Source organism: Molothrus ater, chromosome 15, assembly GCF_012460135.2.
Source record: "Molothrus ater isolate BHLD 08-10-18 breed brown headed cowbird chromosome 15, BPBGC_Mater_1.1, whole genome shotgun sequence".
Taxonomy (NCBI): domain Eukaryota; kingdom Metazoa; phylum Chordata; class Aves; order Passeriformes; family Icteridae; genus Molothrus; species Molothrus ater.
Genome location: NC_050492.2, coordinates 6,851,791 through 6,868,559, shown reverse-complemented (window position 1 = coordinate 6,868,559; position 16,769 = coordinate 6,851,791). Strand labels below are relative to the sequence as shown.

At 38.0% G+C, this 16,769-nt stretch overlaps 1 protein-coding gene across 2 annotated transcripts in view; it reads left to right on the top strand.

Moving 5' to 3' along the window:
* Positions 1 to 16,769, top strand: part of GABRA1 (gamma-aminobutyric acid type A receptor subunit alpha1) — a 39,423-nt gene that overhangs the window by 13,056 nt on the left and 9,598 nt on the right. For both annotated transcript variants that reach the window (XM_036391700.2, XM_036391699.2), the window contains exons 4-7: positions 2,983 to 3,050; positions 7,664 to 7,884; positions 9,453 to 9,535; positions 14,123 to 14,266. In XM_036391700.2, the coding sequence (XP_036247593.1) occupies positions 2,983 to 3,050; positions 7,664 to 7,884; positions 9,453 to 9,535; positions 14,123 to 14,266 (516 nt within the window). The remainder of the gene's footprint in view (positions 1 to 2,982; positions 3,051 to 7,663; positions 7,885 to 9,452; positions 9,536 to 14,122; positions 14,267 to 16,769) is intronic.

The following is a 16,769-nucleotide window of genomic DNA, read 5'->3' as shown; positions in this document are numbered from 1 at the left end:
GCACACACCAAAGGAAAAAAAAAAGTCGTGGTCTGTACATTGATTTATCTGCATGTGAGGGGGTTAGGTGCACTGCAAAAGTGTAATCAGTGTTAAGATAACAATCTCATCTGAGTTCACAATCTGAATTTTCTAATTTTCATGTGATTTATGTGCCACTTAAAATACTTTAAACATTGTACAGAAATAAAAGGCATCACTTATTTTTTCACTCCCTTGGAAATCTTCCTTCTTAGTGCAAAAGTCTCAAGTTTCCATTTTGTGTCCTCAAGTGGTTGCCTTAAGCATCAGCCTCTCTTCCACGAGTCCATGTCTCCCAAAGCCAGAATTGAGGATAGCACATGGTATGCTGCTGATTCAAGGAGCCTATTCTGTGTTTGTGCGGGCAAACCAGCTGAATTATATTAAACAGAACCTTGCTCAGAGCTGGGACCCTTAAGGGACTCACCATCCCTTTGTGTTTGAAGAGCTTCTAGAATCGTCTCTCTCCCAAAGTGCCTCAGAGGAAAGAGGACAAGAGGAGTGAGGAACCAGGATGAAAGATCTTTAAAAGGCCATTTGAGATTCACTTTCCAGTATGTGAGAGGCTGGTAGGGTTCAGGATGGTCTCAGTTTCTCAGTCCTAAGGAAAGGTGATTGGGCAGCTGGAGTCCCCTCAGCAATGTTTTACCTGTGACACCTCCCTGTCCTTTTCCTGCCCTCTGTTCCCACATGACCTGAACTGAGCTGAGCCTCCTCAGCTTCTGGGACAGGGATGGGCTAAAGGACAGAATCCTTTCCTCCCAATGCCTCTTTCAGTTCCAGAAAGGCAAATTCTCACCATGAGCTGCTTTAAGTCCAGAGACAATTAGATGTCAAGAAAATACTGAAATTATGTTAAGTCAATTAAAAAGTTTGTAAATAACTATAATGTCACATATTAATTCAACTGGACACCTAAGGAGGAAATTTCACCCTATCCAGTGCTTTTCTCAATAGTCACTGTATTTTGTACACCTCTCAGTCACAGATATAAAGAATAAAAATAATATAAAGCAGTTCAGCCACATCACAGTATTTTACTTTCCTTGATTTTGAATAATAAATTGGAAATGTCACCATTTTAATGAGTCCTGAAGATTACTTTGGATACCACCTAATTTTTGCATTAATTTATTAACAGAATATAGTTCATCAGCTGCATTCCTAGACCAACAGGAGAATCTACTCTAATATTACCTTTTGATTTTTTGTTGTCTCACAAAAGGACATATTTTATTGTATCTATACTAGCTATTTATAGGAAACTGTTTCCATTTTTACATCTTTAGAAGTTGCACACTTCTTGAATGAAAGACCTGAATGAGCATTGTGGAACACTGATTCTCTTTGGAACTCTTGCACAGATACAGAAATGTAAATTGTAACTGGCTGCTTAATCCTGAGTTCATTTTCTTCCCTTCAGTCAGAATTTTCTTGTCAGATGGAACAAATTTTATATAAACTGTCCAAAGTCTTTTGAAATCAGATGGTTGTGTTAAATTTTTCATTAAATTCATTAATTATTTTGCAATAATTTAATTAATTATTTTGCACTATTTAAATAACATTATACAAATAGCTACACATATACATTTCTTAGTCTTAGGAAAAATTTTGCCTGCTGCATGTCTGTTTACTATACATGTACTATAGTGTTTTCTCTAGGATTACTTTTAATATTCCAGATTGCTCAATTTATTTATTTTTGAAAGTTATTCCAAAAACGTTATCACTTGTTCCATGTCTGAAACTCCTACCAAAACCCCTAATGCTGGCTTGTGGAGCACAATAGTAAATGTAGTCAGACTTAAATCACCATAACTTTGGGAAGCTGGTGGGGTTAGCTGCAACCAACACTGCTTGGATTCCTGCTGCAGGTGGTGTTACTCCCTGCAGCTATATTTAATTCAACAGGATTATTGTGATATATGGCATCCTGGGGGAATATTTTGCTCTGTGTGCCCTAGAAAACACCAGCATGCTCAGAGGTGACTGATCCTGTGTGTGTGTGTAGAGGGAGAGGAGAGGAAGGGAGGAAGTTAAGCCTGGGTGTTTCTCAAGATGCCTTTTGCCACTCCAAATAGAGAAGCCAGATCTTTGACCTCTTTCTTGAGATCACCACCAGTTAAGGCATCTCAGCACTTGTGACCATTAAAATGACTGATTTCTTCTGAAATGTCCAATTTCACTGTGCCATGGGGAACATGGACATCCTGGAAATCATGGAGGAGTCCAGCTCTATGATGCAGCATATGCATATAGCCTGTGTCATGTACATGTTACAGATTTCTGAAGTATTATTTGTACTAATCTATCATTTAGGTTTATAGGACTGGAGAGCTCACGTTCTGAAAACATTTACACAGATGATTCCAGAAAGGAAGCTTAGCTGATGTTTATTTGGAAAAGCTTTAACTCTTTTTTGTTTGTTGAAGTAAAGGGTAATACAGCCATTTCTAACTCAGATCAATAAAGTATATTCATGTTTGTATACACCATGATATATTCTCTCTGTTGCTTCTGTGTTCTTGGTCTCAATACAAAATACATAACTCACAAAGCTGGGGTAATTATTAGAGACCTTATTTTAGCTTGCCCAGAAACTGAGAACTCAATGAGATATTAGAGTACTGTGTACAATATTCAGCACTGGTTATAGTATCAGACAAGAAGATTTATCAGTGAAAGGATGAAAAGATTTCGACAACAGCAGAACTGTTTCCATTGCAGCTGCTGTGCCTCAAAAAGTTCTGGGGAAAAACTGTAAAAAAAAACCCCATTGCTGACAATATTGACTGTGAAATTACTTCTACAGTAAATTCTCAAGATTGTATTGCAGACCAATTTCAGAATGGCTAATCAAAGCCAATAATTTCTCTATTTATTGTGAAAATTGGTAGTGGTTAGATCTAATGAAGGCTGTTTATAGACACTCACTGTCCTAATTTCCTGCTTCATCAGAGCGTGTAACTGAAGTGAAGACTGACATCTTCGTCACCAGTTTTGGGCCTGTTTCAGACCATGATATGGTAAGTGATGGCCTGTATTTCTACAGCACTCATTTTCTCTTGACTTTTTCATTTGGAGGATAAAAGATCTATGCAATAACTTATTTACCCCCTTTAAGGCTGGGCTCTCTTTGAGCCCCTGATTCAAGGATGCCATCAGGTTTTATGTGCTGCCGTTCCTGCTGCTGTGACTGCATTTAAGTGCCCTGAAATTAGAAGCCTCAGTAACTTTAATAATGTGTTTTAACAGACTTTATATTTGCTACATAATATATTATGAAATGCATTAGGGTTTGGATCTGTATTCTTCTGAGAGTGATTGCAGAGGTCCTTGCTGGCACATCACTGATCCAATTTGCCAAGAAAGATCATCATCTTAAAATGCAATTAACACTTATGCCTATGGTGTGACATCTGTACAGTCTAACCTGTATTTTTATATTAAAAGCTACTGATCAATGGAAAGTGACTTTCCTAGATCTTGGCTGCTAAAAAGAGAAGATTAATGAGAGAATTAGTGTCACTGCTTTACGGAATGAATATTAAAATCAAATTGCCAGATAACTGCAGGGAATGGAGATGTTCAGAAAACTGAATGAAGATGCTGTGAGTCCTGGTCTTAAGAGATACCAAGAGTTGTGTAGAAATATGGATTAGGTACTTAAAATTTTCCATTTAAATGAGGTGTGCACAAGTAGGTGGCGATTGAGAGGGGTAAAGCCTGGTCTGCAGCCACCAGTGTCTGCTGGATGCTCTATTAGGATGAATGCTAGAAACATCCTTGTTGATTTAAATGAAGAAATGAAAGCAATTCCAACTTGTATCTGGCTACATTTAGCTAAATACACTTAGCAAAAGAAAGATTCAAGAAAAAAAAAAGAAAAAATAAGTAGAGGAAAGGGAACAAGTTCCATTTCTGACTACAAAATGGTCAGCTGCTTAATTTGAACTAGAAATGTAGCTAAGCCTTAAACACCAGGTTATTACAAGGTTCTGACTACTCAAAACCACGTTAAGGAATAGAAAAGCAGAAAAAGTAACTTTTACAAGACAGTTTATGTTTCTAACTGAACTTTATGAAAAGACACCATCTTTTGATTGCTTGGAAGGAAGTACTTCTAAAAGTACAGTTAAACTTATAAATGGTATGATATCCTGATATCCATACCATGTTGACTCCTGTTTTTCAGTCATTTAAACAGGAGAAAGAATTCATCATCCTCTTAATAAAATGTGTGACCAAGAAACACAGAGGCAGGTGTTCATATATTTTGAAAACTAAAGAATTCACAGAAAAGTATTTAGTGTAAAACTCCTACTCACCTCCCATAAAAAGTAATGTGTGTGCAGCCCACTCATGTTAAACCTTTGCTTGAGGAACTAGGTGTGAAACCAGAGACAGAAAGATAAATTGAAGAGTTTGCCAGAATGCAGAGTTTATCTGAATTTCACTGCACACTCGGTGCAGTGTGCTCTGTGCACAGACAGCTTGGACACCTCAGCTGGGGCTCCCCTGATCCCCACGTGCAGCCCGGGCTGGGGCTGGGGGAGGCTTTTGGCAGGCAAGGGGGGCATGAGCTGAGCCTGAGCCTGGGCTGGGGCTGGCCAGGGGCTGGGCTGGGGCTGGGGGAGGCTTTTGGCAGGCAAGGGGGGCATGAGCTGAGCCTGAGCCTGGGCTGGGGCTGGCCAGGGGCTCCTCCAGCTCTCGCTGAGTGTTGGGAAGGCACAGCCACCCTGAGCTGCCAGCACACCTCAGCCATTTGCGGTTTGCAGAACCCAGGGAGGCGCCTCCATGGACAAGTGAGGGTGCTCCTGCCCACTCTCAATGCACTCCTCTAAGAGCAGCATGGACACAACCTCTTAATCTATAAAGAGGTTGTCTTGGGTTGTTCTTATACTTGCAAATAAAGTTATATGGGAGAAGAGCATTTTTTAAAATAAAATCAACATTTTTGGGAGAGCTTTGCAGGTTTTCAGGCATGGGAAAGGTAAAAGACATGCCTGAAAACCTGCAAAGTGACATCATTTCAGCATGTTTGCAGGTTTTCAGGCATGCTTACATGGTGGATTGAACTGAACAACAGATACCTGGCTACTCTCATACTGTCATTTTTGTGAAAATTTTTGATGTATGTTATTTGGAATAAGAAGTGTTTCAAAATTAACTTTCTCAGACAGGATTTTTTTCTATTAAACCTTCATTCCCAGTTTTTCTGTACAGTAAGCTTTTGGGGAATGATTATCTACCTTACTATCTTCCTGTAGAGAACCTCATGTAGGCCATAGAGTGGTCTACCCTGTGAATAAACAAACAATCTCCAGGGAGAAGTATTAAAAGAGTAAAATAGAGAGCATTTAAGCCAAAGTGTTATAAATATTCAATACCATAAAATGTATTCAAAGTGCAGATAGAAATCTTGTTTTTTAACCTGCATACAGTGGAATGAAGAGTCTCTGCTGTGGAGAATTTATTCCAAATTCCACCTCACTCATGTGTCTGCACATGGGCCACTGCTATTGTACATAGTCTAGAGAAAATCCTTCTGCTCCCTTGTTCTCTATGCCCCTCTGCTGTAGAAAAAAGCCCTAATTAGAGTATCTGATGGCTCTAAAGATCAGCTGTCTGTCAGGATTCATTTGAGGAGAATTAATGTACATGCTTAAGTGGGTAGTGAAAGCTGAGGAGCTGAGATATCTCAGCCAAAATTAATTCACTCTGTATGGCGTGATGACCTGGGATAGGGAAAGATTCAGCCTGCGCCAGGCATGACCTGGCAGCTACTTTTTAATTGAATTTTATCTTATGCTCTCAGGACCCTTATCAAATCTCTCCGACTCCTTGTCCTTTTCCAACAAGTGAACCCTGTGTTTGTATGAAGTGAAAAACCAGACTCTCTGTTCTCAACCTGTTCCACCTCCCACTCACCCCTTTGCAGCTGAGGGAGAAAAAGGGAATGGCTTACATGCTGAAGTGATGTCACCTTCTGGGCATGTCTTTTACCTTTCCCATGTGTGTAGGAGGAAATTTTCTTTGGTGCTAGTAAAACATGGAGGAAATCCAAAATTTTAATGATGGATACTGTCTCCTACACCTCCTTCTGTCCTACTCCACTGCACAGCTGGGACAGGATTTGATCACAATTCAACCTAAGGCCATGACCCAGCAAAATTCTGAAGCAAATAATTGGTTATAAGTACAAACTGCTTTCAATGAAGCTGAATAAACTCAGGCTTCAGCAGTTCACTGAGCAAGTGATTAAAAAAATATAAATACAACTAAGTATGCACCAAAATGACTCACAGGTCTGGGATATAAATAAAATAAAATTAAATTTAAAAATCCACCAAACGACCCAAAATTAGAACAACCCATGCAACTAAATTTCCATGCCAAAAAAAAATTTACTCAGATATTTCATACCCTAAAAGCAGGAAAAACACACATCAGTAAGAATCACCATTCTTTCTTGCTAATATTTACACAAGGAATAAACAGCTCAAAAGTGCTTATGTTGTATGGAATGATGCTGATTAAAGTGAAAAAACACAAATCTAAAGGAATTTGCTGTGGAGACACTTTGCATGCTCCTTCCAGAATGTTCCCCTTTACTATCATGTTTTTCAGGACAGCTCTATTCCTTATAGCCCTGTGTGCCCTCACACACAGTTCCAGGATTTGGCATCTCCATTTGCAGGAGATCTCAGCAAAGGTTCCCTTTGTCAGCCAAGAGAGTCTCATTCAGAGTAACTCAGAACCACGCTGGATAACTGCTTTTGATGTTTATCACAATATCAAAGATGGAAGGGGCAGGGTGATCCAATGCTGCACTTCCACATGAGGATGGAATTTTTCCCTGGGAAATGCTGTACTATGCTGCATTCACGGTTTTCCACCCCATCTATATTTGATGTATAATATTCCAACCTATCTTTCTTACTTTCACCCTCTCCCTCTTAACTTGGTTCCTGTTGCTTTGTCACGAATATTTCTTTCATTTCATAGTGAATGTTGGTTATTTTGGTTGTCCCTGTGCCCACTGAGTCAGCCACTGCTTCTGTGCCCCCCAGCCCAGTCCCTGTGCAGCCAGACTGTCACTCCTGGCCCAAAGGTGCCCTCAGCTTGTGCTCTTTGTAGCCCAACCATTTCACCCAATGGACCATTCCTCATCTCACCAGTCAGACCATAGAATTTCAGTGAACTGTGAACTTTCTGCAGGTTGATTACAAGTTTATGCTAATGAGACATTTAGCACAGAAGGCTGTAGAAAGACCCTGCCTCACAAGGCTTATTTTACTCTGACACACGTTTCCTGTGCCACACATACTGACCACCTATCTGCAGCTTCAAATCACATTTCAAGTGGGAAAAGAATAATTCTTTTTTATCCATTTTATTATATCTAACTCATGGGCAACTTTTGAAATACTTCCTGATGTTTATTGTGTTGAACACAGCAATGATATTGTAACTGTTTTATAACCAGTAAGTAATACAGAAAATAAACTTTCTGATAATGACTAATTTCATTAATAGTCATCTTGCTTCTAGGGAATGGTAAGAAGATACTTGTCAAGTTCTCATATTGCAACATGTGACATCATAAGTGTTTCCCTTTTTTTCTGAATTGATGTAGGAATACACTATAGATGTATTTTTCCGCCAAAGCTGGAAAGATGAGAGATTAAAATTCAAAGGACCTATGACTGTTCTCCGGTTAAATAATTTAATGGCCAGCAAAATTTGGACGCCTGATACCTTTTTCCACAATGGAAAGAAGTCAGTAGCTCATAACATGACAATGCCAAATAAACTATTACGAATCACAGAGGATGGGACATTGCTATACACAATGAGGTGAGCCCTAAAGTATTACATCCTTCATTTTGTTTTACAATTTAACTTGTGAAAGCGTATTTTCCAGATAGAAAACTGGTTCCTTTGTGAGCATTATTTGATTCTTGCTTAATAATTATTTTCACAATAGGCCTTGGGATGATGGACAAATGGAGCTGTTTGCAGTGTTTATTTTTTGTCTCCTGCTGCGCTACCTCTACAGTCCCTGGATGCATCTTAATGCTTGATTTTAAAAAGGTTCTTACAGTATTAGGAACCCATCAGTTTGCAGAGAATCTTGATTTGGCATTGCTTTCAAGGATTCCATCAGCAAGTATAATAAAGCCTGAAAGTTTAGTGTAATCTGTACTCCTAAATTGTGTGCAAGGGTCTTTAATCTTTGGATCATACAGAAAGCAGATTCTGCGAACTAACAGATGCACACAGAATTCATTGACCATTCTTAATATTTCTTGTGCTTGGGAGCATAAAGCATCATAGCATAAAAATAGACATTTCTTTTGCCATTGATTAAAGCATTCAGAAAGTTAGGAGAAAAAATTATTTTTGTGCTGACAGCATTCATTGGAAATATATTATTCTCATCATGGATAACTGAACTTTAGCTGTCCATTTGTTAGAGGACTTAAATAAATCCTTTTGAAATAATGATGATATACAGTCATTCTGGATTAAAAACCTACAAATTAAAAAATGAAAAAAAGGGTATGTTGCCTCTGTAGAGGTGCACATCCCCTCTTCATGTCTCCCATGGAATGAAAACAAGGTATAAAGGGACTCGGTTGACTTCAAGCCAAGATGGATAACTTAGCACATAGGTGAACACTGCTTTTTCTTTAATAAATTTAAAGATGTTTTTTAAAATCAGCACAAGTGTTTGAAGAAAACAAATTCTCCAAGCATTTGGGATGTTCAATTTATTGTGCAATATCTTTCAAGACTGGCTAGACTAAAGTAGAATCATCTTGGCTGGTAGCTACACAAGTCTAGGTCGATTTTTCTTGTCTTTCTAAAAGCTCAGCTGGTAGGGATTTAATCCACAGGAACACTATCTTGGCAGCACATTGTTCACATGTGTCTCTTCTTTTGATCATAACCATTCCTATTTCCTCACCTTTGCAAGTGCCTTAATGCAATCTTCAGCCTACTCCTCAAGTATTACTGTTCATTCTCTGCTGATGTGTGGTATGTGACTGTTTCTAGCTCATTTAACCTCTTTTATTGAGAAACATGTTTGCACTCAAGCTGATAGCAATGAAATGATTTCAGCAAATGTCTGAGCATCCAGAGTGGGCCAATTTAATGATGGCAGCAAGGAAGCAATTGCAGTTGCTAATAGATTTTAATCCTCACACCAAATGAGAAGCCTGAGCATGCCTCTGATGGACCAAGAGGAAGGGCAGAGGGGCAGAACAGCTGCACCCTCAGCCAGATAATTCAAGTCCAGTTGTAATTAATCACATAACAGATACTGTGCTGTACTTATGCTATGTGTCTTAATAGAAGTCTATTTGCAATTTCTATGAAACTAGAATAAATGTGTCCTTTTGCTCATTAATCCATTGTAGATTGACTGTGAGAGCAGAATGTCCAATGCATTTAGAAGACTTTCCTATGGATGCACATGCTTGCCCCTTGAAATTTGGAAGCTGTAAGTTTATTTTAAATGGAGGTTTCTCCCATTTTTAGGCCACTTGAAAAGAATATTCTGCAACTCAGAAAACCTCAAGGTTTTAATCTTGTGTATTTTTCAAGTTTTTGTCAGGGTTGTATCTTTATTCTTTTATATATATATATATAAAAGAATATATATACTCTTATATTATATATATATATATATATATATATATATATATAAAAATATGATATAATGGACCTTTTTATGTGTGTTAAATATTCTACAATGTGATGCCTGGACATTCAGCAAAGATGAAAATGACAGTGCTCTAAATATCTAGAAAAGTATTTTGTCACATAGAAAATGTTGTTAATCTTGTTGCTTTGTTTTGTTAAAACCCAATATCAGTCCTAAAGAAAAGCAATACATGCTATGGAAAACTGAATTGGTTTAGGTGAAAACCGTTTTGCTACTGTAGTCTTGGTATGTTTAGTCTAACATTTTTCCTAGGATTAGAAGATACTCTTACACACTCATGGAACATTTTTGGAAGTGAAAAATCTCAGAGATCTTCAAATAGAGTGCTACACTTGCAGCATAGATAGCCCTAGATGAGAGAACATACTGAACAAAGTAATTGAAATATAATTGAATCAGAAATATTGAAATCAGTGCAATCTCTGACAAAGCTTTTGATAAATTGAGAGAATTTCCCCCGAAACTTCAATGTGAATAGCAACCAGCCTGACACTTAACTAAACGAACTATTTTTGGAAATAACACATAGAGAGAAAAAAAGGTGACGATCTAATTTACTCTAGTTTGTTTAACACAAACAAGGAAGTTAAAATATATGGAAGATGTAATAGTGTACAAATTGTTTCCTCAATGCTACTTTTTTTCTAACAGAAATGGGTCATTTCACTGATAATGGTTACTTAGTGGCTTGATCAATTTTACAAGTCAACAAACAGAAAACCCGATTCATTCTTCACATGGTACCCGACAGGGTGATAATTTACTTCGGGCTGAATTGCTCTATGTTTGCCATGAGACAGCCCTGATGTTTTGTCTTTAAAGAGCTGCTAATCTCCTAGATAAGGCTTAGAGAACAAAAAGCTCATACAACCTTGGAGTACAACTGACAAGAATTGTTTGCTCCTTAAACGTTAAGTTTTCTTGGAGAGCACTTAGAATAAATCTTTCCAAACACCTCGTGAAAGAGAGTGGAGTGGGGGGAAGCTTTACTCCAGTTTATAACAGGACAGATGCTGCAGTGGCTCTTGATTAATAAGAAACCTGTGCACCCAAGATCCCGGTGAGATCAGGAGTGGCTGCAGGATCGAATTTCTTTTGATGTGCTCACTAAAGTGTCCCTGCAGGCATCGTGCTGGAGCTGCAGGCAGGGAGAGATGGCTGATCCTGCAACAAACCTGCTAATGACAATTTAAACCAGGAGCAGTTTCTGAACAAATTTGATTTACTAGACTGAATTTTATAGACACGACAAGACACCTATCAGGGCATCTGTGCATCACTGAGCCATAGCCCAAACACCAGACCTTCCCTAGTATGAACAGTATTTCCCATTCTTTTCCTACACTGAGTTCTTTCTGGCTCGCTGTGTCCCAGATTAATGGACTCTTCGTTCACACACTGCACAGCTTTCCAGATTACTGAGGACTGTGCCTCAGTTAAATGACTAAGATTTGCAGAAATTATTAAATAAAAGGGATAGATAATATGGATTTGCTTAAAAGTCCAGAACCACACCAGAAGGCAAGAACAAGACAGCAGAAAAACTTGCAAGTGTATCTGCATCTTTTGTATCAAAATTGATCTTTTTATCCATAAAAAATTATTCATAATATACTTAATTTTCTTAATTGAACAAAAAAAAAAACTGATATTTCTGATAGACAGACCATTTCTTACACTACTCAAAGGCAATAACTGACATTCTATACTCAGAGTACAGTTGAGGACTGTCATGTTCTATAGGATTTTTTGTTGTTGTTGTTGTTGGTTTTTTTTGGTTTTTTTTTTTGTTTGAACACTAATGTTCTGTGGCAGCTGTCCTAAAAAAAACAAGTAACTACAAATGCTTGGAAAGATCATTAGACAAAATCAAGGAGTCTTCGAGCAAACTTTTCATTCACCCACTAAATTCAGGCGAGCTTCTAATTTGGGATCCTCGTGGGGAGGAGTTCCTCCTGTAACATGGTTTTACTGCAAACACTGCATGAAGAACTCACTGTTGAAAACAGCCCTTAAAGCTGGATCTCACCCTTCCTTCTCATCAGATCATATGCCATAATTATCAAGTTACAGAATATTTCTTTCAATATTTAATTCTTCATAGAAATATCTCCAACAGAACAAATGGCTGGACCCAAGCAAGCTATGAAAGTGGGACTCACTGTTACACATAAAAAAAGAACAGATCTTATAATTAATTTCCACTTTTTAAGTGAGAATCATATTTAAATACGTTTGGGACATTTTAGTCAAACTAAAGCAATTAATTATAATCATCTTAATGGACTGGAAAATTTACTAGGAATGAATTTAATTGTCACAAAATCCATGCTTAAAGTGCAGACTACAATCTAACACTTAGCTCCCCAAGGTAGTGTTTGCCTAGCTCCATTTGTTTTAGATTAAATTGGATAAGAGGTTTTTTATGTCCTCCACTGTTACTCATCACTTCTTGGAGCTGGATTCCTAAAAGCCTGACAGTGAAGGAGCTGCACATCTCCTGTGGACTCTGCCCATACTGGAGGGACCAATAAATGGTTGACCCAGCTCCAAGGCTAAAGTGATTTGCCAAAGAGCAGCTTAAGCTAGAGGTTATTCCAGTGTAAATTCAATGTGACAAATGCTAAAGAAATTCTGGAACCACAAAATGCCATATGTTGGCAAAACAAAATCAGAAAGGCAGATGCTCTCCTCAACTCTTACCACAAACATCTGATTGTCAGTTTAAAACTGAGGCCACTCTGGAAACCAGCAGTGATGGGAGCAGATGGCTGCATTGCTGCTTATGCAACGTGAACGGGAAGCTGAGGAGGGCAGCAGAATTGAGCACCAAATCTGGCAGCTCAATTCTAGCACTGCCCAGTGCAGCCCCTTCCCTCTAAACCAATCCAGTCATTCTCAGTAGCTCAGAAAAGCACTCCTCTCTCTTCCAAGCTCATATTCCAGAACAAATGCTTGAAAATTAATTTTATTACTGTCTTTATGTGACTAGATTAGCAAGTCAATGTCTGTGTTTACTCTGGCCATTATTTTTAAAGTCAGAATTATTAAGACGTAGATTTGCTTTTGCCATTGACTCCAAAAACATATTCCAAGATATGTTACAGTGCTTAGGGAATATGAAGCCCAAAGATAAAAGCACCCTTCAGCTTCAATAATGCAGAATCAAATGCTATGCAATTAATTTACCAGCACATTCTACCCAACTGACTCTTCAATTACTAGCTGTTATCTCTTACACTGATAAGGTAAAATTGCTAACTCACAAATGAGGTCAAGTGAATGAGATTCTTCCCTTTCACTTCCTGCTTGTCAGTCTGAAAAAAGGGAAATTCTCATCTTGTAGGTAGAGTCCTTCTGTTATTTTGGATGCCCTAGGATGCCCCATCCTGCTCCAGCTGCCTTTGGTGGGTGCAAGCTTGATGCAGGTTCTGGCCACACATTGATTCCCATTCAAGCCCTTGGGTACCTTTTAGGTGTAAAGAATTACATGAGCTGCCTCTGTGTAGTCAATTAACTCCCACCCAACTGCTCCAAGTGAGAGCTGCCAGATTCCAGACCCCACAAAATGACAGCAGAATTTTACTATGGAATTAGCATTAAAAATATTTATGTGTAGCTCAATTCTGGAAAGAAGATAAATAACAGCACAAAGCCCCTCAATGGCATGTGTAGATGCTGCTGAATGATTTGTATAAGACACCACACTGCTTGGGCTTGGAGAGCCCACAGTACTTTTCTTTTGCCTTGCTCCAAACTCAAGTCGTGAGTGTGAGGACTAATAAGAAATAACCAAAACCAAAAGATAAACTAATTGTGATTTAAACTCACTTTCTCCTAGGCAGCCTCAGAAGTGTCTGCTAGGCCCATTTCACAGCAAGGACAGTGTGATGGGGCATGACCAAAATGGAGCTGTAGCCAGGCTAAGGATGAGAGGATCACTGAAGCCACTCTGAGAAGGATTTACAGAGGCCCAGAAAACAGCACACTATGAAAAATTGAAAAGTTTGGGGCTCATCTTTCTTTACAGTAGCTAGGAGTGAGAAAAAGCATTGGGGTTCTTGCATGCTCGTGAAATTCCACTTCTCACTCTCACTTCTTTACGTAAGCAGGAAATATATGAGAGAAATATTTTCATGCCATGGAGGACCAACCTTAATCCAGCCCCACAGCAGCTATTTAGCTATTTTGGAAAAATCAGTTGTACTTCCTATAGATAAATTCCAGTAAGATAGTTGTGGGTTCCTACAGATAATTAAAGAGAATTAAATATTCAAACTACTGCTCAAAACACTGTTCTGACAAAACCATAAGGCAACAGAAAGTGCAAAGCTTACATGCAATGTATTTCTTTTGAATCAGATGCTTATACCAGAGCAGAGGTTGTGTATGAGTGGACACGGGAGCCAGCGAGGTCGGTGGTTGTGGCTGAAGATGGCTCTCGACTGAACCAGTACGACCTGCTGGGACAAACTGTGGACTCTGGGATTGTGCAGTCCAGCACAGGTCTGTGACAGATACTTTGGAAGGGTGATATTTGGTTGTCAAGATATAATTCAGAGCAGATCTTTGTAAAAAATACAAAGACATAAGAGTGAGGGGTAAATTGTAGTACATGTACTTCAGATTTGGAAAACATGACTCTGAAAAGATAATACATCCTGGGATTATTTTCCTACTTCAACTGGTGGTAAAAATGTTTGAACAATTAAAAAGCTTCCTACAGTGTCAGATCTAGTCAGAAAAACCAATAATTTATGTAATAAAGAAGCACTCCTCATGTTCTTCTCATATTATTTGCTTACTATATAGGCTGACAAAAATAGCATAACAATATGAATCCTCAAAGATTGATATTTCTGGGGACAGTTGCTAAAAGCAAGTACATAGTTTCTCAAGTAAGTATTTAGAGAATGAAAAAAACTGTCATAAACTCAAAACCATCTGAAACACGATTTTCACAAAAAAACCCATGATTTTTTTTCAAAAACATCCAAACACGATTTCCTTTAATCCTGGCACCAGCTTTAACTCCAAAAATTTAATGAGATACAGAAATACAGCTGACATTTATAGTATGACATACCTGAAACCTTGAAGCTGGCTACAGCCCCTTGTGTTTTTAACTTGGCAGTGCTTGTTTCAAGATGTCAATTTTTTAAGTTTATTTTCTGATAATTTGGACGATCTAAATGCAGTAAGAATCTGAGCACTGGCATGAACAAGAGCTCTGCTGATCAGATTGACTGGTCAGTGGACCAAAAGCAATTTATCTAAGAAGAAATACCTTTCATTCTAACTTCCTTGGGTAAGAAAAGATAAGAGATAAGAGACTATAAGATGTGTAAGCTACAACTTGTGAAGCCCAGCCATCAGACACTGTGAATATAGGCAATATTTTGCTCAAGAGCTATTTGAAATCTTAGATTGTAGGGAATTTTATGACTGCATTGCAACGCTTTCAAAACAGAACCCCAGAGGAATTGGAAAGTTATGAGTGATCAGCAGCTGTCACAAATGTGGTGATGCTATTCAATTAAAGAAAGCCAGAAAACATGGGGAGCCAAAGCTGCAGTGAATAACTGGAGTGCTTTCATGCCCTGCAGTCAGCTCAATCAATCTTATCAAACATCTACTATCTTTTAATGAGTGGCTGCCCAATGAGTGCAGTCCATGGGTACTGTGGAAACTTTAGAACAGGGTTGTGTCTTGTAACTGAAGTGCAGAGCATTATTGCAGGCCTCTGCTTCGCCCAGTTCACTCCCTCAGCATCACCTTTATCTGACTCCCAGCTCAGACCTGCTGCAGTGCTTAACAGATGAGAGTAATCCCTGTCTTTTTAATTGCCTTTATGCTTTGGATCTTGTTCTCATTTTCCAGAGGTTAAAAATACTTTGATAATTTAGGCAGCTAAATAAAGCATCAGAGTACAGTGGTGTGTTCACTCTGTATTCTTAGCTTGCCATCTACAATCAGTGAATTAATTCTGACACACCGTTGTGCACATTCTATATCTGATTGCATTAAAATAGTTTCCCACGTCATATTTTAAGTAGATAAAATTAAATTGTTGGCTCTCCTAGCCAAGACTGGCACCTTTTGTAAGATCATAATCTCTGGTACAGAGGAGAAGGAGTTTGTTTCAGTGAAAGTTAAAGAAAGATGAGCAAAATTTAAGTAATAATTCCCACTACAGCTGTTCCTATTTTTTTAAAAAAAACAAACCTTATATATCCTTTGCTTTACCATTCAATTTAAAATTTCTTCTCTTCTCTCCCTTGGCTGCTGTCTTTTATATTGAAAGGATATTGTCATATCTTATAAATAAGCTTTCCTTGGGGTTAGAAATTGAGCAAGATTGCTCAAATGAATGTTCTTCTGGACTCTGCATTACAGAAATGGGCATTTGACATGCTCTGTGCATAAGCAGTCAATGTCTAGACATAGTTTTTCAATCAAGTTTAAGCTTTTCCTGTACAAGAGCAGTTTTCTCCTTCCATCTGCCTACATTTTAAAATAGAACTACAGTAATTTCACATGTCATCTCTAATCTAGACAGAAGTTTCCACTCAGTTACGTGTCTACTTGTTTCATTCCTAAGACATTCATTGCATAATAAGAAGAATCAGTCTACTAAAAAATATAGATATAAAAAATAAAAACAATAGGTTTTTCAGACTTTGGAGAACATACTGTTTGTCAAAATTCATTTTAAATTACATAAATAATAATCTGAAAATGAGCAATATTTGCTCTGCTGGCAAGAAAGGTTTATGGAATGACGTAATTGTATTAGAATATTAGGTATATTTATATTTATTATTGAAAGTATAAATAAAATTTATTTATATATAAAAAACCGATTAATTTTCATTGCACTTGGAGTACCCAGCTCATACAGCTTTGCAGCTCCAAAAGCATTAGGGCTAATGAAAATATTGCGTGCTATTCTTGTAGTAATCATTTATTTCAGGAGAGAATAATCATTTACTAAGGTCCTAAATTAGCA